The sequence below is a fragment of the Lissotriton helveticus genome, chromosome 11 (assembly GCF_964261635.1).
Source record: "Lissotriton helveticus chromosome 11, aLisHel1.1, whole genome shotgun sequence".
In the NCBI taxonomy this organism is placed as follows: domain Eukaryota; kingdom Metazoa; phylum Chordata; class Amphibia; order Caudata; family Salamandridae; genus Lissotriton; species Lissotriton helveticus.
This window is the reverse complement of record NC_136072.1, coordinates 927,998,298-928,025,799: the sequence shown is the minus strand read 5'-3', so window position 1 is coordinate 928,025,799 and position 27,502 is coordinate 927,998,298. Positions and strand designations below refer to the sequence as shown.

Genomic DNA, 27,502 nt, shown 5'->3' with positions numbered 1-27,502 from the left:
ACTGCCTCAATTGGCTTCCCATGGAAGGGATGTGTATCTATAAATTGGCCTGTATCACACAAAAAACCCTTCACTCTCCTGACCTCAACTACTTAAATAACAAACTGATTAGAGCAGGTCAATCCAGAACACTTTGAAGCTCCAACTCACTCCTTATTCCTCCGAAATTGAAAAAGAAAACCACCCAATACCGATTGTTTTCTGGCAACGCTCCCAGGAGTACTCAGATGCAACCCCTACATCTCCTGTTTCAAAAGGGACCTGAAACTCCATCTCCTAAACAAATACTTTCATGACCAACGTCAACTAACCTAGTCTTCTTTATCCGAGTTGTCTCCTCTCTCTCTGGACATTCAAGGATAGTGGGTGACCGGACTATGTCATTCTGGCCTTTTCTTTTATTGCTCTCCCCCCTCCGCTGCACTGTATATTTATTTTCCCATGCTGTATTTTTTCTGTGGTGTGAGTATGAAAGGGGTGAGCCCTTAAACTCAGGACCTGGGTCCGTTTGTCAGTACATATGAGGATGGTCTGAGTATGGCAAATATAATATACATATATATACAATTTTAGATAGAACCACGTTCACCTTTAGAGTTGATAACAATCAAAAGAATATCTCATTTTTTGTTTTCCATTCCTTATGGCATTTTATTCATTCATAGCCAAGATTGTGTAGAACAATTTATGGTAAAGACATGTAATTATTGCATCATTACATTCCGTATTCGAAATCGGTGCTCTCTGTGAAAAGGGAAGGGTAAGTGAATAAGTGAAGGGGACAGAGTAAAGGTGTTGTGACATAATAGTTGCATCCAAGTTAAAAATGAAAAACCTCTACAACCAGATTAATGGGCAAAGGTTCCCAATTTTACATCACACATAGATTATGAGAATACATCTCTTATTTAGCTCCTATGGTGTGTCAAGGAAAAACGGCGTATTTCTACGTTTCGACCCCTGATACGCAAGAAGGGTGATTCACAGCCTCATTTTGGGGTCTTCATCAGGAAGAGGAAAGAGAGCATCAGCAAACGGTCATTGAATGTGCCGTCCGCAGGGGGGGCTTCTGGATGCTCCAATGGAATTGGTGTGCCGGCGAAAACTGGGCACAGGTAGATCTGTCCTCGATGGGTATGTTGGTCTTACAGGGTTAGTGGTCAATGCCGCCCTGTTACTCCAAACGCGTGTTCAATCGCGGTGGAAATCTCGGTGCCGGTTTGTTTCACTTCTTAGATGGGAACGCGCATCAACGCTGTCACTTCCCCGGCGGCCTGCATCCGAAGAAACTCGCGGTATTTTTTCTGTGGTTTGCTTCCTTACTGCCGGCTTACTTTGTAATGTAATGTCCTGCTGTTGTTTACTCTGTGTATGTAAAGCGCTTACGGGTCAAGCTAGCGCTATATAAAAGTTTTAAAATAAAAAACTAAAATAAAAAATCCTAATCACAGGGTGGCTTTAGGCCGGTGCCTTCGTTGGCTACATACAGCATGTTGGAACTTGGAAGGTCCCGTTTTGAGATCAGAGTCTAGACATTTCGGCCGCTCGTCATTCGTGACGCCGTCCCCCTCATGAATATTGTGCAGAGGCACGTCCATCTGAACCATGCCTCTCGCTGATGCAACCTCGGTGAAGACAACGCCCTCTCAACCTAGCCACTCAGATCACAGAGTGCGCCGAGCCACGTCCAATGAGGTTCATCCTCTCTAGCCCCGCCCCTGGGGGTGGTGCTTGCGTCACGCTGCTGGCTCCGCGGAGTGTCGGAAAGGCCTCCCTGGGTTCGTGGGGGTTCCAGATCCGTATCCCGGTGGATCTGGGGCTTTTGCTGCTGGAGCACGAGGCACGGGCACTGCCTGCTAGAGCTGCTGGGTGGCGGAGGTGAAGTGCGCCTGGGGGAGGGTGAAGGCGGCACGCGAAGCGGTGCTGGAGGGTCAGCATGGAGCTGCAGCTGATGGAGCACCGGGTGCGGGTGTTGAGCCTCCAGAAGTCTGGCCTCTGGCGGTGCACCCACTCACTGATCAAACTGCTCCTCCTGCCCCAGCGCACCAGGTATTGAGGGTAATGGTGGAGGCAAACAAGCAGTGGGGTAAAGTTTGGTGGGAGATGGGAGGGTTGGGAGAAACCGTGGCTGTTGTTGAGTCTTGCAGCACGGGAAAAGGGAGGCTCTGGCATGAGTTGGTGCAGATTCTAGGATGGGGGGGAATGGGAGATTTAGGGGTGAGGTAAGGTGTGGAGGGAAAGCAAATGTTGGAGGGGGCAGGGCGTTGGAGAGTCTAGAGGTTTAGGATTCTGGGGATGGTTTGAGACTTGTAGTGTGGGAACAAGGATATAGGGATTTATTTATTTTAAAGGTTTTATATAGCGCTGGCTAGACCCGGGGGTATCAGAGCGCTTTACATGAATAAAAAGTATGGTACAGGAGTAACAAATATTGTACATAAAGAAGAATTCAAACAGTTTAGAGTAAAAAAAGAGAAAATAGAATAAATACAATTTACATATGTTAGAGAGGCAAAACAGAGCTAGCTACCAAAAAAGGACATGGATACAGGCAAGACAGAGCAATCTACATCAATGACATGGATCCAAGTAAATCAAAATCTGTACAGTTATGGCATGTATATTTGGTAACCAGCAAGCTGAGGTGGGTCTTAGGCGCTTGCCCCGGCTCACCGTTTTAGCAATGCTGAAAAAACGGAGAATCTCTTTTTCGTCAATACTTTTTCCAGAAACTTGGCACACTTGGGGTGAGGTGGCGAGGAGGAGTCTAGGGAGGGATAACTGGGGTGTGGATGACTAGGGTTGAGGGAGAGAAAATGGGGAATGGACACGTGGGGTTGAGGGTAGGACACCAGCTGGAGTTGAGTATCCTAGTATAAGTAGAGGGGGTGATTGGGAAACGGAAGCATGCTGGAAGAAAACTACGAGATGAGGGAAAATATCGAGGTGTGTATGCCAGTATGACAGCAGTATCCTATCCTATTACGAGCTCACAGGCTTCGCTGTGAACTATCTACAGTGGCATCCCTTAACTCTCGCCCACTGATCAGCACGAAATTGCTTCTTAGCTCAGATCACGCAGTGTAAATACCTTAACATACACACATACATACATGCATAAACAGCAGCAAAGGTGTAGTTTGAAAAAATATGAAGTACTGGAAATCTTGGGGAGGGTTTAAATAAAATTGAGAGCAGGTGGTAAACAGCCATGAGCAGGGGTATTCAATTCTTGATATAGCGCAAATCATGCCCTTATAAAGGGCGTTAATATCCTTTCATTGCCGGGAAGGGATCATTTTATTTTGGGGTCCCATAAATTTGGGGTCATAGTGTGGAAGCAGAAAGTGGAGGGATGAAGTCACGAGCACCGGAATTTGACAATCCGCATATACGTATATTTTTTTAAATCTCTGCCCGAGAGAAGTCTGTAACCAGGACAAATGTGACAGGAAATCAGTTTTGTCTTACTTGATTTGTCACAAAGAAGATGCTTTTTTAAAATATCCCAGAGGGTTAAGGCGTCTGCGGCACAGATTTTTGTATAGCATTAGCCAGCATTTTCCAGGTTGTAACAATGGTAACATTTCTGGTGATTACTACACACAGTGGTGAGATCTGTTGCAGCCTGGTCACGGAAATGACTTGTCAGAAAATGACTTAGGGGGTTAATGTGCCTGATTCAAAGCATACTATTTAGCATGCGATTCAGATTTATATTTGATGTAGATAGATCAGTGGGTACTGGTAGCTGCTTTTGTTGCAGAGGTCATTGTATTACTCTCAGGTCATAACTTACAGTCCTTGTAATACGGTATAGTGAGTCTTGAACTGGCATCAGGGAACTGCATGCCAACAGGAGGCCTTTGGTTTAAAATCTTATTTTTTTCCAACCATCTTCCATTAGTCTAAGGTCCTAAAATGGCTCCTTTGGGTAGTAATAGAGACTTACTAGTACATACAACTCCAGCCACTGTTTGCAGACCCCACACACATTTTAAATCCTTACTTTGTGCTCTTCACTTTTATTGCCTACCAGTACGGCTTCTATTCGAGTCTCATGGCCTGTAACCCTTAGTGTCTTGTGTAACATTTCCTCTATATTGCTTACACACTTGTATGATTCATATGCAATGTGTAATATCTGTGTGATGTAAGTCTCTGACATCCTAAACTGGAATGAGTAGCTATATAAAAATGCAATAAACTAATATAAATTAATGCTTTGTCAATGATTATTAGTACAAACACCCCCGCCTCCATAGACAAATACAACCGACATTATTACACTGTATGCATTTCCCTTACATATTTTGGAAAAAAAGTCATTGTTTCTCTTAAGCACTTGTGAAGTGAAAAATAGCTTTTTCTCACAGTGACATCAAGGGTTTAGCTCCTGTTAGCTCCCAGCCAGGAGGAGACTAAACCAAAAAGGTTAATGATGAAACTTTCTAACTGTCATTTGCATTGTGCTCAGTTGGAAGTGAAAATAAGACACCTATCTCCTCCCATCTCCCATTTAGGTAGATGATCTAATCACAAAGTATGGCATGGCAGAACGTATCCATGTGTAGGCCAAGTACACTAGGACAAAGTCAGCATTTTTCACTGTGGCTGGCACAGATCAATAATAGCTCACAGATTCGGATTCCCAATGGATCAACTTCATTCCCCATCCATCCATGGGAAAATTCAAGGCATGCAAAGATAAACACGGCAATGTTTTGAACCACATTACAAAAGCATGTGAAAAGGAAGAGGTATAATTAGGGATCAAAATAAATGTTTATTATGTAGATTTGTTATGAGAGATGAGTCTGAACAGATTAAGATGGACTTGTTGAAAGGACGGCAGAGGACATTCCAAATTGCAGGGTTCTTTGTCAGAGAATTAGCAACTTCGAGTCATTGTCTTTTTACAGCGAAGTTTCGATGAGGGGAGATTTGCTGCGCACTGTGCTTTTTCCACTACACATCCTTTACATTTTTTTTCATAGCTTTGGTACTAGATATCTGGGAAGTATTTTATGTTAGAACATAGATTTCAGTAATGTTGACCTGCATCTAAATCAACTTCACACTAATCAGTGTATGTCAATGTAAGCATATATGGGAAAGTGTATATTGACTATTCTAACTCTACATCTACTTACCTTGCTGATGTAGTGGTTGTCAATCTAAGTGCAGGTTGATACTAAACGTATAGTGCTATGGATCTCTACCATCTAGGAGTGCTCATGTAGGGAACTTTAAACATTGCGTGGTCTCTTTTGTAGGTTTCTTGATTCAACCATCTTAGGGAGGAAGAACGGGTGATGTGCTAAAATATTTTTGTATTTCAGAATAGTCTGGGATCAGAATAATGAGGAGCATTGAGAGGCGCTAGTCATGTTTTAGAGAGTGTAGTGATCATAACATTTCCATATTCTTTTTCTGATATGACTATTGATTAGACGGCGAGGTTACAGGCTGTTTGGGGATTGATTAAGTTTAGGGGCTGGAAAAAAGACCAACTTAATTAGTGTGTGGTGACAATTTTGGGTCCTATTTACCCCAGAAATGACTGCATCCACACACCTAATGTTTAGCTGTGTCGCTTGTTATATAACATCACGATTTAAAGATATTCTGCTATGACTGGTGGAAATGCTTTCTAACAATGCCATCACCATAAAGCTTACACCGCAAAGTAAAGCAGCTGGAACATGTCAGTCACTTCACAGTGGTTGAATTGAAAACTATTATGGTTGGGTAGAACAAATGGCTATTCGATTGTCATATTGCTAGGCATACCTAAGCAGCCGTTGCTTTGCTGAGTGGCAGTGCAGGCCTTTCAATTCAACGTTCTGCACACCTCAGTCAATCAGTGTGACATGTACTGTGCCATTACAAGCACTGCCTCCCAGTACTCGGACCTTCACTACATACAGGGTCCTGCAATATTGCATGTGCTACACATGTTCTGGACATAAACAGAATGTCAACACAAGGAGCTGGGGTTCATATCAAAGTGAAGCCTTACACAAGAGGGTGGTCCTTGGATCTTGCTGTTTTTTGACACTGGAAAAATGAGCTGGTAATACTATGCATTATAAAATCCCAGTATGCTGCCACCACTGCTTTATGTGAGTTATTTATTTTTGAGTTTTTTAGAGCGCGAACCAGACCTGTGAGGGTATCAGAGCGCATTAAAGGATTGACAGGTCGTATGAACGGACAAAGGATGGGTGGATACAATTGGGATAAGAACAGGTGGGTGCATTATGCAAGGAAAGAAATAATAGGCAGTAACATATCCCGGATACAGTTGGGATAAAAACAGGTAGATACATTATACGAGAAAACAAGCTGTCTCAATTCCCGGGTGGGATGCAAAGAAGTGCCGGGTAGGTATCATCCGGAAGGATCATGGGTAATGCTGTAATAGAAGGAGAAACAAAGTCACTGAGGTGACTTACTGCGGGCATGAATAGTAGTCCTTTGTCAAGTACGCTGGCACGCTTCGGGCACCCCTCTTTGCAAAGGAATATGTCTGAATTGTCACTTTACCATAGAGATACCTAGGCCTCTGTGCACCTGCTAAATTAGCATGATTTCAGTCACAAACAAAAAGTCAGGATACCAGTTTCATATGCAGTTGGGTACTCACTGCAGGGGTATGTGACAGTTTTCCATGCAGGGCTCACTACCATTCCCATAGCTGCAATCTCACTAATAGGGGCCAAACCACCAGTGTCCCTCTTTTGATTTTCTGCTCACTGGTAAGTAAGGCCTTTCCTCTGTTTAGTGCATAAAATTGCACGAGGGTAAGGTGCGATATAAATACTATTCATTTAATTAAAAAAAATTCAAAATGGTCCAGTAGTCCAGAAAAGAGGGAGTTACAACGTTTTATCGTCAACTACACTACTCCTACGTGTTCTTCTGGGTTTGGAGATACACATGCCGTTATAGAGTTATGCACAGCTATGAGCTCTTTATTTTTATAATGAATCCATGTTCTACTAATTGCTAAGAAGTAGACAAGAATAAGTACTCCGGCCTAGAAGAACTCCTATGGGTGTCAGATTTTATCAGGTTGAGCTATTTTTAGGACCTACTGGTCCATTCTGTCAGTGAACTGGAGCTGGAAAGGAACAGGTGTTCTGTCTATTTAAAAAGTGAATGAGCATTAAAGATGCCTTTTAAATCTTGTTTTTGTCTTGACACAGTTGCTGTCTGTTCAAGGGCAGAGGTCAAATGTCAGTTTGTCTTTTTACTAATTGCTGCTTATCTGTCTGACAATCTTGGTGAAACAAAAGGCTGTAGGATGTCAGTATTTTTTCTAACACACGTTTAAATAGCTGGCAAATGAATAGTACAATTATTTCAAAATATATCCGGGTTTACAAAAGCACTTTTTTGTTTGTATTTCAGAAGTGTGATACAAAGATTTAAGTAGCAAAGCAGAGCACTTCTGGTGATGTGCAAATGACAAATATTTGCAGAAACTTGAATCACAAACATTGTTTACACACTGTATTGTTGTATTAGTAAAACCGAATGTCAGTGGGCCATTTTGCGGCCGTTTCAATGGAAAATATGCTGATCGCAAATTACTGTGTGCTACCACTTTATGCTTTGGTTATGTATTTATTGAAAGTGATAATTTTTAACATGATTTTAGAAACATTCTTGCCCCAGTCCTGACAACAATGTTGCTAATGAACTAGAAGGCAATTCAAGGGTCATATGTATCCTATATGGGGCTAGATTTGTATTATATATGGAGCGAAGGTTTAGTCTATTAAATCAAACAAAAGAGTTTTTTGTACAGCAGGCGTATTTGATGGTGCTCTCATATGTGATAATGAAGAAAATGGCAGCTCAGTGAATACAAATATTTGCCCAGGGGCACATAATTTGAAACCATTTTATGGGTCAAGAGCATTACATTTAGGTCGATTTAATTATTAAGTCGCTAGACCTCTAGGTCTGGTAAACTTTGTTTGATTTTTTTTTTTTGAGGCTTGGTACTGATATCAAAAGTAGTCATTATTCTGATTGTTTTAATATATATGGAATGAGCATTCTGGTTGTTAGGTAGTCTGTGGTCACTTTGCTACTGATTATTTTCACTACCCGAACATTTTTGGAGTAGTATGGATGTGTAATGTTTACTCTTGAGCGACTGAGGTAGTGTGCCATACTGTGTGAAATCAGGACTGCAATCGAACACTGGTAATCCTGGGAATACATATACATATAAAGAGGAAAGAAGCCATTGTGTAAGTTAACCATTTAATTTACAGGTAGAAAACAACAGTACTTACAGCGAATGGTGTTGTTGCAGCGTTTTGCGCAGATAATGTTTCTATATTACACATTAGACTCAGATTTCTAGGCCTATTTCCTAACTTTATATTAGTCCGATCCAAATCTCTCAAACTCAGATACCAACGACCATTACCATGTTTTAGGTCTTCCGATGGATCTTGTGTTGAGCTATAAGGGACTAGAATACTCGGGGAATGAACAATTATCCTTTTGAGGACATGGAATAGATAATTGTTAACACCACTCAGATCATATATTCTAGCTTAACACTTTCACCAGCCATGGATATAGATTTCCTGAGATGAAGAAAATCACCCAATGAATGAGACCGATTTGGTAGATAATTTAGCAAAAACACTTATCTAATGTCTCAAGAATAGTGGTAAGAGCACACATACATTTCAAGATCAAATTTAATAACTGAATGTTAATGCAAAATTAACCACACAGCACATTACAGTCTTCCTCAACTGAGGGTGATTTAAACTATTTAGCATGAAGTTACAAGTTCAGTTGATGCTCATACAAACCAAATCACTGTAGTTCGTTACAGTTTCTGTCCTCGGGTAATTCAGTTTGTGTCCACCTTGCAGCACCAATTGCCACAACAGGAGTCGGGCAACCTTTTAGCCAAAAGGTTATTTACCTGCGCACGTTTCCCAGCGGGCAATAGCACAGGATGGAGTCACAGTTCGGTTAGGGTCCAGTTTGTTAGAGTCTATTCCACCCAGAACGAGTGGAAAGGGGCAAGAAAAAGAGAGAACTAAAACAAAGCAAACAGGAGTGGATCAAAGGACAAACCAACAGCATGCTAGGGTATGCAAGAAAACCAGAATAGCCAGCCCATGACTCATCCCTAATTTAGACAATTATACTCCAATATTTTCCAGGTTTACATCCCTTAACGTATCAATTCCATCAGCCCATGGGCTTTTCATTGGTCGTTTGCGATGGGCTGTTATGGGATGATCTGTAAAATATACAAATCCGTAAGAATTAAGTAATCTTTTTCTCATGTTATTCCTTAAGTTCATTATATTCTTTTTTTGTTAGTGCCTTGTAACATCCTCGGAAGTAGGCGGTTCTTTTACTCATCTGTTGTCAGTCCGTTCCCAGGTGCATTTCTCTGGGATGTAACCAGATTTGTTGTAAATTCTATCAATTGTGCTAGAAGTAAGAAGTGAGCCCATTGATTGACTAGATAGAACACAAGTGGAAACTTCACAAGATTTTTTTCATGCGGTTTGGGAGACAGCTTTCACATGATTTAACGTTAGCTAAGGAAAGAAGCCTTTCTGATGCCTAAATGGGAGAACAGCTCAATCACAACAGTATTAATATTATTAAACATCACACATTTATGAATGCTTTAGCTTTTCAAGTAAATTCAAATGCATTTGCTCATGTAACACGTCAGTATAAAGCACTACTGAAAAAGTTTTTAGGTCTCGCATATGCAGCGCGCATGCGATGCATAGGAGACCATTAGCCGTCGTTCAGCTCTTTTTCAAAGCACATACTCGCGGCATACACCTTGCGGGAGCACGCAGGGGCGCGCCACAAGCACGAGTGTGTGCTTAGAAAAAGAGCAGACTGTTCTCGCAAGCGCGCCTGCCTCGTTCAGCCTCTCCGTCTTGCTTGCGCTTTTTGTTTAGATTGCATCTTTCCGAGTTCTTTCAGGTGAACCTGCAGCACGGGTTAAAAGCATTTCATTTAACTGTCCAAGGGGGCCGCGGTTCCCACCTTTTCAGTTCACAATACAGTGATTCGTCTTCACTGAACAGTTACCAAGCAGCAAACACAAGGTAATGCTTCCTGTCCCTCCCTGCTTTACCTCTTGCTCCCTAGTCTCCTTTAAATACATCTCTTTGCCCTAAACATTACCAGTGCTTCTCCCCACAATCCCCCAATGTCTGAACCATTGTCTTCCTTCTTCCATAGAACTACAGCCCGTCATGCTCTCTGTGTTCCTCCTGTCCTCTGCCCGCTGTTACCTCTCTCCTTGCTCTGTCCAGCTTACCCTTGTTTAATAGGTGTGTGCATATAGGTCCGCTGGTAGTTTCTTCTTTGCACAATTGCTTCGGGGATATGCAGTTCCTTACTTTGTGTGCATTTGGTGTTTGTGATTGCACATATAATTTGAGTGGATCTGGGGTGCTTGTGTTTGTATGTGCACGTGTGTGATTTGAGACTGCGTATATCTGTGGTCCTTATGTTTGTATGTGCACGTGTGCGATTTGAGAATATGTATATCTATGATGCTTGTGATTGTATGTGAATGCGTGTGATTTAAGAGTGTATATATCTGCAGTGTTTGTATTTGCACAAGTGTAATGTCTGTATATCTCGGGTGTTTGTATGTTCACAAGTGCGATTTGTGAGTGTGTATATGTATATCTGTGTGGCTTGTCTTCTTCTACCATGTCTGGTCATCTCGGACAGGGCCCCTTCTCTATAAACCCTCTCTACCCCACACATTCTGACGTCTCCCTTTCTTTGGCTGCTTTTGCTCAAGTACTTACAAGCCCCCCCCCGCCCCCCTTAACTCAAAGACACACAGGGCATTTGTTGTGCGCTCGCAGAAAATAATATTCTTATAGCGGCAATCCCCCCGCCCCCCTCGAAATACCCGGCAGCCTTGAGGGGACAGGCCTGGAGCTCAGAAGGAGATGCTTTCCTCTGTTCTTTGACCCCATATGCCTCGACTTCTCCGAGTGAATAAAAGTGGTCCGCGGCGCCTGCAACCAGCTCGGTAGGAGCAGAGGCTCTTGGCAGAAACTTGGCACTACCTCAGGAGGAGTTACAGAGCGTTTCACTCGAAGCACACAGACTTCAGGGATAGAGCTGAAAGCCGGGCTCGTCCTGCTTCTGGCAGTGCTGCTGAGCTTTGCGGGTGAGTCCGCCGTTCTCTAGTCTTCTTGTGTGCTGCTACCTGCTGCCTGTATAGCTCACGCCTGCCATGTGATGACAGACTATTGTAGCGCTTAGAATGCTCATAGTCCTGTTCGAGGTGCTGAGGGCTTAGGTAAGGAATGAAACTACACTACTTGATTTATTATTTTGTCTTTGCGGTGCGAATTCTGCCACTGGCCTCTCATTTTATCCTGATTTTGTCATTTTCATGTTGTTTGTGTAGCACTTAGAATGCTAATGGCACAAAGGGAGTAGAGGCGCGGTGAAAGTGCTCTGCTTGCTATGTTACTCAGTTTTTATAAAACACACTTCTGTGATTGGTATTGCCTCGTAGCGCTAGTAACTACGGCCTTTTGTTTTGAACTGATATTGTTTTCGCATATTGGTAGGATAATGCTTAGATAACCCAGGACCCTTTTAAAAGCACCAGGGAGGAGACAAGGGACATTAAGTGTTATGTTATTTATCTATTCCATTCTGGCTTCTCTTAATTCTCCCCTATATCCATCTGCTACGTGTATTATAATTCAAGCACTATTCCCCAACCTCTACCATCCTGTTGTTTATATCTCTCCTTCGCCCAAAACAAAACCTTAAAAAAAAATCAATCTTTCAATTTCTTTTTTTTAATAAGGTCGTTCACTTATACGTAATAACATCTTAATTGTAGATAAGGTAACAAAAATACTTATAACATTTTTATTTTTTTATAACTTTGGAACATGCTGTACACAAGCCACTCTACTGTACAATATAACCTAAGCACATTAGCAAAGTCAGTACCCCTGACTAAACATTTATAAGGTCCCAAAGACGAGACCTGTTGGCTGTGCCAATAGGTCTCGCCTTTGGGACCTTATAAGTGTTTAGCCATGCAACACTTGATGTTGTTGCACCAAGGATATTGTGCTGGATAACTAAACACGTATAAGGTCCCAAAGGCGAGACCTATTGGCTATGCCAATGCTTGTCTTCTTTTCACGTAGTATATCAGTACTATTTTTGTACATTGCCATGGGAGTGTATTTCAGTAGGTTACTTTTCAATACATATATTCATTATACACGTTACAAAAACCTAAGAATCTGTACGTTTTTGGTTATATGTATTCTCTACCCTTTATTAATGTCAATATGCATGTATAATTTCAGTTAAATACAATACATTTATTTGAATACACAGTAAAATATTGTCACTATAAAAAGTCTCCAGATTACTGTTTGTTTTAATCTTTGCTCATAAACACGTAAATGCAATTTAATGAAATTATCGTTTTTCAACATTTTTCATCAGCATATAAACATTTTCCAACATTCTGCATGCCTTTACGATGCAGTATATGAATCATGACTTTGCAGATATGATTTCTCTCAATAGGTAAACATATACGTTTTTTGGCTCATTCATTTAATCAATGTTGTAAATTAATTTCTTAGGTAGGAATTGATGAAGATAGATGCAAGATAACATCCATGCTCCATCAATTCCTCCTTTGATGGCGAATCAAGCCATCACACAATTTATCTTATCATCATCTGATGTTTATCTGATGTCACTGTAAAATACAGTTTGTTGGAACCGGGACTACCGGCCTACTGAGGGTAGCAAGGCACAGAGTGGAGACACTCAATCCAGAAGGCAATTGTGACGTACTTGCGCAATACTCACTACAACACCCCAGTGCAAACCCACCAAAAATGACACCACACCGTCTTGGTTACGTAGAAAATAGTGAGGCTTTATCTCTGTACTTTAAAAGAAAAAGGGGTATAAAGATTCCAATGTGTATTCAACTAGAACTTAGTCATTTCACTTTCAGGAATTAATCATATTAATCAAACAGTATTTCATATTTCCTCACAGTTGTCAAGCCACAAGTTTCTGTATACATTCAGTGTGACAATTAGTCGGGTAGAATATCACCTAAAAATCAATAGAAACATGGGACAGGTTTCCCCAGTTGGATCAGGATATCAATTTCTACTTTATTAGGCGCAAATTTCCACTTGGGCAGGCACTTTAATTAATGAATTTTAATTTTAGCAGGCCTCTGAGTCCATTCAAGTTAAGCTGGACAATATCCTAAGACAAGAGTCGTAACAATTTCTTATACTGAGCGTGCTGTTCCATCCTCACTCCTGTGCGCAGTAGTATACATAGAGGCTTACTCCAGAGGAGGGAAATTAAAGTCTGGGACCTACTCTCAAAATAAGAGCTTGTCACGATGTCACCAGCAGCAGGGGGTTTGCTAAGGGCAGCCTCGTGGCACCCTCAAACACCATAGTCCACCCCCTCCTTGTCTGTCTCTCCTCCTTCAGTCCCTCCCTTTTGTATTTCCCCCAGATACCTGCGCGCCCGATCAGCGCCTTTGGGATGTATTCTCTGAGGCAGTTATTGAGGCCTCGCTTCCCCCCCGTCCTCCCGCTCAGGTCTATGCCGATTCGCCTGAAGCGGGGCGGGCCGCAGCCGAGCCGCGACGTGAGAAATCCTGAGGCCTCAATGCGGACGGGCCTCCGGCACCCACTCCCGTCTGCTGGAGCAACAATCGGTGAGTGGATCCGGCCTTCTGAGGGCCGCTGCAGCTTCTGCTCTGAAGAGGAGCTTCAGACTGACGAGCGAGGTGACAGGCTGGGCGGGAGTCTGATTACCCAGTGACCCTGCCCAGGGTCTCTCGCGGGGCCTTGCGCTGCTTCCCCTTCCACATGCCTGTCACCGGGATCGCTTGGCCCAATTCAGCACCTAGGCCAGCGGTGCAGTAGCGCCTCAGGATGGGGGGAAGAGCAGAGAAGGGGTGGGGGCTCCGACTAATATCGCGCTGGTAGATTTCAGCGGCACACAGCCCAGTTACCATCTGCTCACCTCGGTACTGTCAACAGGGCAAAGGCTAAGGTGGGAAGCCCGCTTCACTTCAGGGGTTGTGACTCAGGCCCCTTGTTCTGCGTTGCCCTATGAGCCCACGGTGCCACCCTTCAAGGTTTTCTGGGGTTGGGGAAAGATCACTCTCACCAGTAGTTCGAGGGAATTAGCTTTCTTGATGATTGGCCACTCTGGGTCAGGATGTTCATAGATCTTCTCTCATAAGCTGGGCCAGATCAACAGGGAGGAGGCAGCACTCACAGCTAACTCGCAGCCCCTAGGAACAGTCAGAGTAGCCTGAGGCACCACCCCCCTGACTCAGTTGTCTACAGCCAGCCCAGCAATGACAAAATGGCTGCCCAGTGTCCTCTCTTATATAGCCTAGGCCTAGGTCACTAGAGTGGACTGGAAGGTTCTGAAACCCTCTAATGTAATCCAATGGGCCAGAGCTCTGAGGTAATTTCTAGCAGGCGTCCATCTTAGAAACCCACTCTACCCACCATTTTAGGAAGGCGCACCTGTACCTCAGCACTGGTTAGCAGTGTTCGGGCACCCGGTGCCCTAAGGCAGCACAAAAAGGGTTGTTGGAAAAAAATAATGGGAGGCAGAAAGGGACAAAAATAAGGGGAGACCATCCAAAAAGCTGACGGGTCTAACACAGTTGTCTTCATTTGTTTCAATCTAGATTGATCTAGTTTCTTTAATTCATCATAGTATCCACATTGTCTATCCTCTAGTTCAATTTCTGCGTTATTACTTCTTCTTTTCCCCTGTTTACTTTATCAATTTTTGTTCGCTTGCAATAGCGATAAATCATTACTATTATTATTAAGCCAATAGCAATTGTTAGTAAAGGTGTTATTATTATTCTCACTAAGCTTCCTTCCAATGTTGCAAACCACTTTCCCACTGATGAGGATCCCTTCCCAATTGATTCCCATGCACCATCAGCTTTTAGTTCGGATAGTTCTTTTCCTAAGTTAGTAATTTTGCTAATATATCTGTCAAAACCCAAGTAACCTTTCTTGCTGCTTTTATCTGAGCCAACATCCATTTCTCTTTCAACTTCTGATGCCGAGAATCTGTCATCTCCACAATATTTCGCATGCCAAAGAATTTCGTCAATTGGTTTGCTGTGCCAACAAATCAAATGTTGCTGTATCATCGCACTTATTTTGGGTCTTAGACCATACAGAAACCGATAGACAAAGTGTCCCATATCTTTATATTGTTTAAATGCCTGTAGAAGTCGCTCATAATATGCATGCACTGTCTCCTTTAATTTTTAATTCGTCCTGTCTATTTTTACCCAATCGGTTTCTGTCGGCAAAATCTTTCCTTTTAAATAGGTAATGACCTGATCGTATTTCCTCATTACTTCTGGTGGTACAAAAGGGGGTGGTGATGGACGGAGCATCTGAATCAATCAAACACTCACACCCAGTCAAAAGATCTGGGTTTAATCCATCACCGTTCTTTAGCCCACTCTGCCACCCCAGTTCAGACATGGCTATATGCAAATCAGTCTGACCCTGTGCCTCATGGGAACAGTCCAGCCCGAACTTCCAAGCCATGTCTTCCCTGGACCGGAAACAAGCTTCCGAGGACCGGTTTCTGGCATTCCAGCCGTCTTCAGCCCGGCTTGCTTGAATCCAGTGGCAAAGTGAGCAAGGGACTCACGTCTGAGCATACCCTGCCACACTTATGGCGGCCAAAAGCGGTACAAAAGGGGGTGGTGATGGACGGAGCATCTGAATCAATCAAACACTCACACCCAGTCAAAAGATCTGGGTTTAATCCATCATTACTTCTGGCGACAGTTCACCCGTTTTTTAATCTCTTGCAGGCTCTGTTTCTGGCCAATCAACCTCAATCTTACACTTGGTCCATAAATCGGTCGGAACTACAATATCAAACAAGGCATCCAAATCCTTTAACACAACCTTTGAAACTTACACAAATCTCTTGACTTGCTTATACCATTCAACAGGCTTGTCTCTCAATATTGGGAAATCATTTGTAAATGACAAAATGTCTGACCTAGTCCAAGGAACATGGACATAACCTCCTCCTGCCACTTCTCTCATAGGATATGTTTTTGTCTCTGCTTCCGCTCTCTCCCTTTCAATCATGGTAAAAGCCACTACTGTTCTTTCTTTTAAGCCCATCTGCCTTCCCATCTCTTTAAGGTTGTTAATAATTCCTTAATCTGTAGTCTTTTTCTCTGATGGGTTTAGGGTCTCTAAATCTTTATCACTGAAATCCAATAGATATGTCTTTTTTGAAGCCTTTTATTTCTGCACATCCACTCCATACTTCTGAGCTACCTCAGCAAATTTCTCATGTGTGTTGCTTGCTTTTCTTGAACAGTAATTTGTCATCACGGTAGTTCGCTAACCTCTCTGGACTAATGGTTCCAAATATCATTTCTTCCAATTCTACCTTTAGCCTACTTATGTCTACGGTGCTATTTGTGCTTTTTTCCACCTATTTACAGTTTCTTCATGCAGTATTCTTTGCAATAGTTGTTGGAGCTATATCCCTAATACAGTCATCAAGTTCCTCTGGGGTGGGCCCTCTGGATGTATTCATGACTGCTCCCTGGGGCTCCCCACCGATTTCCCCTAATCGCGGTGCAACAGGGGTCTCTAATCTTTGTGTTCCCATTTGTAATACTTTCCATGCTATAGCCTGTAGACTCTATCTGGTGTTTTGGGATTTCTTTCAAGAGGTACTAGTCAATGGGTCTGATCTTTTTTCCATTGGGGGTATCACACTCTCACTGGTTCCCATTCCATTTTCTTATGTCACAGCTTTTTCTTTTGTGTATGCTACATTCTGATTTATTTGTTCCCTTTTCAATTCTCATAACTTGAGATTAATTCCTGATAACCCAGTAGGCATTGTCATTGCATGTACCTGTGATGCTCCTCTTCTTGTCTGATATAAAGGAACACCTGGACCTATAGTAACTGGGACGGATAGAGCATGCAGACCAGTAGTCATAGCAGAATTATTAAATTCTACTTCTCCAGGTGTCAGTCCTCCGGACAAAAAGAGATTCCCAGGACCTGGACTGATGGGTAAAGGTAGTGCATCTGGTGTATTTCTCATAAACGGGTTGGTCCCTGAAATTGTCTGCTCTTAATTATAAGGTGATGGTTATCTCCATTTATTAAAGCCTTTGATCGCTTAAAGAACTTCATGATATCCTGTTTTCATTCCAAATCAATCGTACTTCAAAAACCCTTTGATGCCGTAATTATCGTTTCAACCTCCAATCACTGCACGATCTCGACAGCCAATCCCAGCACAGTTCTAGACCAACTGTCCTATCGCAGTGTGGCACTTTATGATGTCAGTCCAACTCCCCACAGCGACTGACACTCCCTTTACAGTTTTTAGGTTTCGCCTGGCGTTTACTGCGCAAGCAGTATCGCACAGGCGAAAACCTTTGCAAACAAGTATGGAGCTTTCTCCCGCCTCTGTCTTCCATTGGCTAGCTCCATAAATGGAGGCTAGCCATTGGAAGACAGATCTGTCCGTCATTGCCGGAGCAGATTTGTGGGCGTTCCCGCGATTTTTACTCATCCCACCCCTTTTTGTACGTCATGCGGCGGTGGGTTTTTTTTTCTTTTTTTTTTCCGGTCATGTTTTTGTCTTTTTTGAAGTGTCTTTTGTTGGAGTGGGCTGCGAAATTTAAGTTGCCATGGAAGTAATAGCACCGCACTTAACCCGCCTTATGTTTTTTAGTAATCAGTGCAATGTATATCAGCGGTAACGCATATGTCGTCCAGTTTGTGTGTGTCAGAATTCCACCACTGCTCTCAATTCGAGTTGCACTATTTCTTGTTTTTTTTTTTTAAACATCCATCGTGCGTCGAGTTCCCTACCAGGGTAGTACAACACTCCGTTTTGGTTATCAGCATTCACTCCTGCCTCCGCCGGGCCGCATTCAACTTACAACTGCCGTTACTATCCACGTGACCTGGTCGTTTTCCTGGCACCGCGTCTGTTGCGTAGCTCTCGCCTGCCGTTTCTATGTATATCTTATGAGCGTCGCGCTGCCATTCATCCAAGGGTCCACGCACTCTGCAGCAATTACGTTAATGCCCCGTAGTCACCCCTCTTTCTCCTTGCCTGTTATGCAGTGCACTCGCCTCTGGCAGTCCTGGGTCTTGGGCCGATCTCGACAGTTTTCAAAACGGCCGCCTCCCGGTTGCCGCGTAGCATAAACCAACGATAACGTGATTTTCGCCAGTTCCTTCCCTTTAAAAGCTGGGCGATTTTTTTTAAGGGCAGCACAGTGGGGCATTTACCTCTATTTGTCCCCGACCATCACAGTTACTGTTGCGCAGGTGACACTTTCCTCCCCCGCGCGGCCTGCCACCCACGGGGGAACCATGACACTCGCTTGATTGCGGTATCAGCCCCGCGCTCCACTCTGATTCCAACGTCTCTCCACAGGCAGGCATCAGCCGTCACCGACACCTCCGATCTCGCAGTACGGCCAGGTCGCTCTCTCCGTCGGGTGCACTGCACATTATGCTTTCATGGGCAGTGTTTAATGATGCAGCAGAGGATCGAAATATACAGGATAATTAAAATATAATTAGCCGGACAGCGGGAGCCTCACATAGATGTGGCCATTTCGCTCGTGTGCCACCTAGCACCCCCACTTTTCAGCTGTTTATTTCATTTTGCTATTGGACACAATAAGAAAAGATAGGGGAGAAATGTAGCAGCGCACTTCAGTCACTGTTTCTCTTGAACTGTGAGTGAAGGATTTTTCCTCATCACATATGCACATTCACCTAAAATAAAGTGCACTTCAGTGCCCTGGCTGGTAAGCTAGTACTTTATTTCACCAGTGCTTTTGCTCTTTTTCTTTTTTTTCTTAAAGATTACCTTTTCCATACGCCAGTAATTTTTATCATATGCCTGCATGTTTAGGCAGTGTTGTTTTTGTATTCTTTGTATAATTGTGGTACGTATTTGTTTTCAATATAAAGTAAAAAATAACCACTATGCCACCCTGCTAAGGCCAAGCCGATTAGCTTTGTCAAAGCTTATTGAATTTTTATCTTGCAACCCAACCTAGCAGGTAGCTTTTTAGGATTTATCCACCAGTCAGTGCAAGCTGTCTGGTTGGAAAACACCATTTGTAGGCTTACCAAGAACTTACAGCTCTGCCATTGCTTACCATTGGATGGCTTCATTGTCACTCTCATGTTTTGTTTCATAGTCGATGGCTTTCCTTGTGCATCTTGTTCTTGTGTTTGTTCCTCCCCTGTAGCATAGACTCTTTACCTTCCTTTGACTTGTATGACTTGTATTCTTCCACTGCTCACTTTAGAGAACTATTTTATTCTTTTTGCTTAAGCACCCCCTGAGAATACATATTTTCCAGCTCTCTCCCTCATGCACTTTCCACATGTTTCTGTCTTCGTCCTGTTGCAAGCTGTTTCTCATGTGCTTCTCCCACTGGCAAACTATCCTTCCCCCCCGAGCTTCAGACCGAGACCCTGTCATGGCGACTTGGATGTAGCTTGTTCTCTTGTGCCTGAAAAATGCGAAAGATAAATAAAAGTGTAGGTTTCAGTGATTTTTATTTTATTTTTTTAAAGTAACAAACATTATAAATGGAAATGAAAATTGGGTTCTGTTTTGCCTGAGATGACTCTTGTGGAATACAAACCTACTACATACCCTGTTTTCCCCTCCTGTGTGGGAAAGGGCACGTTGTAGGTAATGGCTTTGATAACTTTTCCTTTAAATCTGAATGTTTTTTGGAGAAAGAGCTGTTGATATTTCATGTCCTAAATTTCAACCTTGTAACTGGCATGACTGGCTTTGCCTAGGTTTGTAGTAGTGTCTGCCAATACCTTTGCAGCTGAGTACATACCTGAAGACACAAATCAGCTAATTTGATGTGTGTACCATTAATGGTGCACCTAACCCCAAATGCCTTGGAAGCTCTATCCGTTATAGTGTTAGAAAAGTGACACACTGCATTAGAGAGCAAGCCTTTGATTTCTGGAGCAGATCCACTCACTTTATGCTGTGGTTCTAGGCCAATAAGGATCAAACTCTGTGTGTGTGTGTGTGTGTGTGTGTGTATGTGGGGCTCTGTTTGTGTGTGTGGGTCTGAGTGTGGGTCTGTGTGTGTGTGTGTGTGGGTCTGTGTGTTTTTGTTTGGCATTTGCCAGAAATTAAACTATTGGCATTGTAAATGACAATGCCATTTATTTATCTGTTTTCAAAACCAACACATAAATACAAATTTTGTCATTTACAATGCCAATAGCTCAAACTTTTCAAAAGGCGAAACCATTGCATTGTAAATGCTTGTTTCTTTCTTCTTTTTCCTTAACACAAAACATACATTAAACATGAAACAACTCTTGTCTGTTCCACTAAAAGAAACTATAGATTCCCATTAGGAAAAATCCCAACGGTCTTAACTTGTCACACTTTCGCAAAGTTCCCTTCACTGGTGGTACTGGCGACAATGTCTCACAGCACCCTCAAAACAGCAGACACACTTATTCAGTCTGTGCCACACTGAGACCCACCCGTAAGTGTATATCCCGAGATCTCAGACCACGTCGGATCCGACTTCAACTTCAATACAACACCTCTATACTAATTTTTCACGAAAAGGCATAACACTTCTGTGATCACAATTTCACAATCCTATCTATACTTTCACCACCTGTTGGCGTCATCTCTTTGTCCTCAGAATTAACATTTGGTCAAAGAAGCTTACTGAACCCTAAACTACAAAGGAATCTATATAACAAACATCCCCCCTTATATCCCTGTTTTGACAGTCCATACTAACCATCCGACACACTACCAGAAAACTGTTGCAGTATTTTGCTCAGATAATTTTTCTATAATACACAATAGACTTCAATCAATTATTATTATTATTATTATAATCAATAATTTTTGTATAGCGCGCTACTCACCCAGTAGGGTCTCAAAGCGCTGGGGGGAGGGGTCCGTTACTGCTCAAAAAGCCAGGTCTTGAGTGGTTTCCTGAAGGAGAGGTGGTCCTGGGACAGTCGTAGGTGGATGGGGAGGGAGTTCCATTTCTTGGCCGCCAGGGAGGAGAAGGATCTTCCTCCAGCGGTGGCTCTGCGGATGCATGGTACGGCGGTGAGGGCGATGCTGGCCGATCGTAGCTGGCGGGTGGGTGTGTAGAAAGTGAGGCGGCTGTTGAGGTACTTCGGGCCCATGTCGTGGAGAGCCTTGTGTGCGTGGGTGAGGAGTCTGAACGTGATCCTCTTGTTGACGGGGAGCCAGTGCAGGTCTCTCAGGTGGGTCGACATGTGGCTGTGGCGAGGGATGTCCAGGATGAGTCGTGCGGAGGCGTTCTGTATGCGCTGGAGTCTTTTCTGTAGTTTGGCAGTGGTTCCCGGGTAGAGGGTGTTTCCGTAGTCCAGTCGGCTGGTGACGAGTGCATGGGTGACTGTCTTCCTGGTTTCGGTGGGGATCCATCGGAAGATCTTACGGAGCATGCGCAGGGTGTTGAAGCACGATGACGATACGGCGTTGACTTGTCTGGTCATCGAGAGGGAGGAGTCCAGGATGAAGCCCAGGTTTCGTGCGTGGTCCGTTGGCTTGAGGGTGGTGCCCAGGGCAGGGGGCCACCAGAAGTCGTCCCAGGCGGAGGGCGATGATCCCAGGATGAGGACTTCCGTCTTGTCAGAGTTCAGTTTCAGGCGGCTGTTCTTCATCCACTCGGCGACGTCTTTCATCCCTTCGTGTAGGCTGGCTCTGGCGGTGGCGGGGTCGTTGGTGAGGGAGAGGATCAGCTGGGTGTCGTCGGCATAGGAGATGATGTTGAGGTTGTGTTGGCGTGCGATGGCTGCGAGGGGGCTCATGTAGATATTGAAGAGGGTGGGGCTGAGTGAGAATCCTTGTGGTACGCCGTAGATGACTTCGGTGGCCTCGGATCTGAACGGGGGGAGGCGGACTCTCTGGGTTCTTCCGGCGAGGAACGAGATGATCCACTTCAGAGCCTTCCCTTGGATTCCGATGTTGTTGAGGCGCTGTACTAGGGTGCGGTGGCAGACAGTGTTGAACGCCGCAGATAGGTCCAGAAGGATGAGGGCCGCTGTTTCCCCGTTGTCGAGCAGGGATCTGATGTCGTCGGTGGCTGCGATGAGGGCGGTCTTGGTGCTGTGGTTGGCTCGGAAGCCGGACTGCGAAGGGTCGAGGGATCCGTTTGTCTCGAAGATGGCGGCGAGCTGTCTGTTGACGGTCTTCTCAATGACTTTGGCAGGAAAAGGGAGGAGCGAGATGGGGCGGAAGTTCTTGAGGTCGGTGGGATCCGCTGTTGGTTTCTTCAGGAGGGCGCTGAGCTCGGCGTGCTTCCAGCTCTCCGGGAAGGTGGCGGTGTTGAAGGAGATGTTGAAGATGTCCCGGAGTTGGGGTGCGATGATGGAGTCAGCCTTGTTGAAGACGTGGTGGGGGCAGGGGTCGGTTGATCCGGAGTGGATGGTGTTCATCGTGCGGGTGGTGTCTTCGGTGCTGACCGGGGTCCAGGTGCAGAGGGTGGTGGTGAGGGGCATTGGTTCGGTGGTTGGGTGCGTGGTCTGTGCGCCGAAGCTGTTGTGTATGTCGGCGATCTTGCGGTGTAAGAAGGTGGCGAGTGAGTCGCAGAGGTCTTGCGAGGGTGTGATGTCGTTGTTTCCGGCGTTGGACTTGGATTTCCAGGCCCATTTCCTAACTTTACATTAGTCCAATCCAAATCTCTCAAACTTAGATACCAACTACCATTACCATTTTTTAGGACCTCCGATGGATCTTGCGTCGAGCTGTAAGGGACTAGAATACTCACGGAATGAACCATTATCCTATGAGGACCTGGAATAGATAATTGTTGGAACCACTCAGATTATTCAACCTAGCTTAGCACTTTCACCAGCCATGAATATAGATTCCTTGAGACAAAGAAAATCACCAAATCAATGACACAGAATCAGTAGAGAAAATTTTGCAAAAACTTTTATCTAATGCCTCGATAATGGCGGTGAGTGCAGAAATACATTTCATGATCAGATTCAATAACCAATTGTTAATGCAAAGTAAACCACACAGCACATTACTGTCTTCCTCATCCAAGAGTGATTTAACCTATTTTGCATGAAGGTACAAGTTCAGCTGATGCTCATACAAACCAAATCAATGTCGTCGTTCCAGTTTCTATCCTCTGGCAATTCAGTTTGTGTCCGCATTGCAGCACCACTTGCCTCAGCAGGAGTCACCAACCTTTCAGCTAAAAGGTTATTTCTCTGCACATGTTTGCCAGCCGACAATAGCACAGGATGAAGTCACAGTTTGTTTAGGGTCCCGTTCATTAGTCTATTCCACCCAGAACGAGTGGCACCTGGCAAGGAAAAGAGAAAACGAAAACAAAGGAAACATGCATGGATTAACCCCTTACCTGCAGCCGCGATTTTGCGACAGTGCGGCACTTCCGCAAACTGGGCGGGGCCGCTTCGGCCGTTGGCTGACGGCAGCACTAGCGAGGTAGTGCTGCCGTCGGCCAACGGCCGACAGAAGCAGGCAAGGGGTTAAAGGACAAATCAACAGCATGCTAGTCAAGGAATGCAAGAAAATCTGAATAGCCAGCCCACTACTCCTCCTTAATTTAGGCAATTATACTCCAATATTTTCCAGGTTTACACCCCTTAATGTATCTATTCTATCCGTCCATGGGGTTTTCATTGGTCGTTTACGGTGGCCTGGTATGGGATGATTGGTAAAATATACTAATCCGGAAGAATGAAGTGATCTTTTTCTCATGTTTTTCCATTTGGTTAGTGCCTTGTAACATTCTCAGAAGTAGGCGGTTCTTTTGCACATCCCAGTCCGTTCCCAGGCGCATTTCTCTAGGATGTAACAAGATTTGTTGCAAATTCTAATAAGTGTGCTACAAGTAAGAAGTGAGTCCATTGATTGACTAGAACACAAGTGGAAACTTTAGAAACATTTCTCATAGGGTTGAGGTTCCGTGAATCCTGAACCCGTTTCATAAAGGTCATGTTTTCATTATGAATTTGATATTAGCGAACCGTAACCAGTTAGTACGGCAAGCATGAGTGTTTTCGTCACGTTACACCGATGGATTCACTACGTATTTAGGGATTCGTTTTGAACCCTCGGGTTCCATTTTGTGTACGGCAGCCATTTTGTGGTTGCCCTCACATAGGCCGATGACTACGGCCGAACGAGTCTTTAGCACACGTACACTTTAACTGACTTCTGAATGACCCGAGCAAACTGACCCTCTTGCCTGAAGCCAAACTTGTTAGGCCAGTTCCTTTCCCAGTAGCTGATCAAGATTGAGAATCGAGGCGCAGGACATCATAAACCTTTTATTGCACACAAATATGTCTTATCTTACTCACACCTGTCTCTGCTCCCTTCTTTATGGTCCATTTACGAGGGGGATGTGCCCGTTTTTATTATGGGTTCGATCGACCTGTCTGATGAAGAATGTTGGGTTCGACCAATAATTGATCATGGGCTGGGCAACTGAAAAGTGGGTTTTACCGTCATACGATACCTCTGATCTGGATACATGTGATTGGACAGTTTGTAAATGTAAGGTATTTGTCTGGAATGTGATTTTTGGCATAAAAAGGATGGCCTGCATTGTAAAAATGGAGCAGTCTCCTGAGAACTCATACCGTGTTGACTTCTAGGACTTCTGTTACTGGCTGCAGCCAATAAATTCGATCTTTGACGTCACCAAGAAGATTCCGTGTCTCTGTAAAGGAAAGACCGGTGATACCCTTAGACTTTGGGCGTGACCCCTGACGCCGCCGGGTCCTAAATAACCCGGTTCTTCAGGGTTTGGGTGACAGTTTTCACAAGATTTAGCGTTCGCTCACAAAAGAAGCCTTTCTGAGGCCTAAATGGGAGAACAGCTGAATCACGACAGTATTAATATTATTAAACATGACACATTTATGAATTTGTCGTGGCCTTGAGTAAATGTTCAGCCTCTATCTCAGTTGTTAACCTGCTCGAACACCCAAAGTCAGATTCTCATCACTATGGGTAATTCATTTGGCACATAATCCAAAACGTTATCACAAATTATTCTTAATATCGCTGAGCAATCAATACCATGTGAGGCAAGATGCAGGCGGCTTAGTCAGTATATATCTGATACCGAGTAAGATGCCTGCATTTTGCCCTCATCTTTTTTTATTTGGCACAGAGGTTTAAAAGTAATTGCACTTGACGATCACTCAGCGATATTAGGAATAATATTGGATAAAATTGTGAGTTATGGGCTAACATGGAGTGAGGCAAATTGGTGGGCTGTACAGCTTTTATTGAACTACAGTTGCTTCTCGTTTGGATTGATACTATTTTAAGAAACATTTAGGCTTCATTAGGGAGTCTGATACTTTGTCCTGAGGAGGGTCTCTAGTGCTGCCTCCCATAATGATTTATAATCTGGGTCTGCTCTGGGAGCTCAGAGACTCCTCATTACACCATCACTTCCCTGCCCTAATCACTAATGGTGCTGATTGCATCTCTGGTGGCTGCGCAAGGCAGGTATGTAATTTAGCAAAATAATGTCACCCAAAGTTGATTTTCTAGACTACACCTTCACCAGTGATGCCAGCTGAGACAACTGGTCTACCCCTGCTCCCCCAACTACTTTTCCTCACACACCGCTACCATGTTTGTTGTTTGGGTGACCTGCAGATGAAGCCATGACTTGACAAGTTCTGGCAATGGCCCCTTCTCCTTGGCTAAATGCCAGGCCCTTCGGAGGACGCATACAAGTTTTTAGATGTACACTCTCTTCCTTCAGGCCTATTTCCAAGCCATAGTGCGGTATTGTTTGGTTACTGTGTGTTTGCTCCTGTCTCAGTTAATAGTACGTGTCTGAATGCTCGTGCAGAAATGAGGAAGTGGCGTTTCGGCCAGAGCTACCAACTTTGTAACTGGGGAACCAGGGTTGAGGCTTGGCTCAGCTCAGCATGATGTGATCCTGTGCAAATCACGTAATCTGCTAAAAATGTGTCCTTGTCGGGTGTAAATGGTGCTCATGTAAAGCGCTCCAATACCTTCAGGCCAAGTGTGCACTATATAAAACTGCAAACAAAACAGCAATCAGTTTCAACAGGTCACAATGCACACAATATGAGAGGGCTACCGATTTCTGCCTCTCAAATGGGGGAAAAACAGTCATGGCACTCTGGTGACTAACAGTCAAGCCTGCAGCAGGGCTCGCTTCAGCCATTGTGCACTTATTAGACTAATTTGTTTAGCTGAACCCAGTCTCTTTGAAGTGGCTGCAAATGTTACCTCCCCTTTCTGATAAACAACACAGCAGGGCGGATCCATCTTCTTGGCACTGCAGGGTCCTGTTGTATCTCTCATACCACCCCTCCCGTGCCCTGCGCTTGGTTCCTTCCCCTTCCCTGCGCGTGAGCTTCCCCTGTGCTCTGACCTCCCTGATTGGTTCCCCTGACGTTCTATGCTTCCCTGGTTGACCCCCTGTGACATGTACCGTTAGTACAGATGTTCCACTGACCCACGCATGACTACCCGTGTGGGGCTGTTTCTAATAAACCTACTTGAGGAACCTATGAGTGATTGAAGACTCTTTTGTAACAGTGGCGACGAGCGGAACTACAGCCTCGCATCGTGGTACATCCAGGTACAGCTGACGCACAGAAAACTTAAATGAAATGTAGTTACAATCTACAATGTGGACTGTGTAGAACACCGGAACAAATACCTTCTACCTTGAAAGCTGCTTCGTTTTTTAATCGGAGGCTGTGGAAGCCTTGTGCGAGATTTGAGTATCTCAGGACGTCCGGTTCCTTGCAGTCCATGATCGGCTTGGATTTCGTCTTCGTGACAGCTGCAGCATCGCACGAAGGTACGGCCGCACGGCACTTTGGATTTTCTCCCCTCGGGTGTCGTCTGAAATTGCCTATGTTCGCCTCCGCTCAAAGGCATACCTTGGCGAAGCATTCCTGTCAGCGATAGCCGTGCGCATCCACACAAAGGTATTCCTGTCAGCTGTTCGCGCCTTTACTTCAACCACTTCTGCGCATGCTCGGTGACGTGTGACGTCAATGAAACGCAGCGTTGGAGGCCATTTAAAAAAAAGCAATTGAAATTGATCGTGCTGCCCGAGTCTCTGTGTTCGAGTCTGCATTAGTGAACATCGCGAAATGTGACTAAAAAGGGGCCGACAATTTTACAAGGGCAACTGGATGAATACTAATTTAAGTAAAAGTGACTATTTATGAACTGTGATGGTAACAACCTCCACACGGCTCGGCTTCAGGAACAACTCAAAAAAAAAAAAGTGCATGTTTTCACAAGTATATTTGTAACTTGAGCACAACTATTCATATAAAAAAAA

General features: G+C 44.1%; 1 protein-coding gene across 1 annotated transcript in view; it reads left to right on the top strand.

The window, feature by feature from the left end:
• The first annotated feature begins 1,759 nt into the window (after nucleotides 1-1,759).
• The window catches only part of CASTOR1 (cytosolic arginine sensor for mTORC1 subunit 1), a 145,707-nt gene continuing 119,964 nt past the window's right edge, over nucleotides 1,760-27,502 (top strand). The window contains exon 1 of the mRNA XM_078667238.1: nucleotides 1,760-2,049. Coding sequence (XP_078523364.1) covers nucleotides 1,937-2,049 — 113 coding nt within the window. The 5' untranslated portion in view covers nucleotides 1,760-1,936. The remainder of the gene's footprint in view (nucleotides 2,050-27,502) is intronic.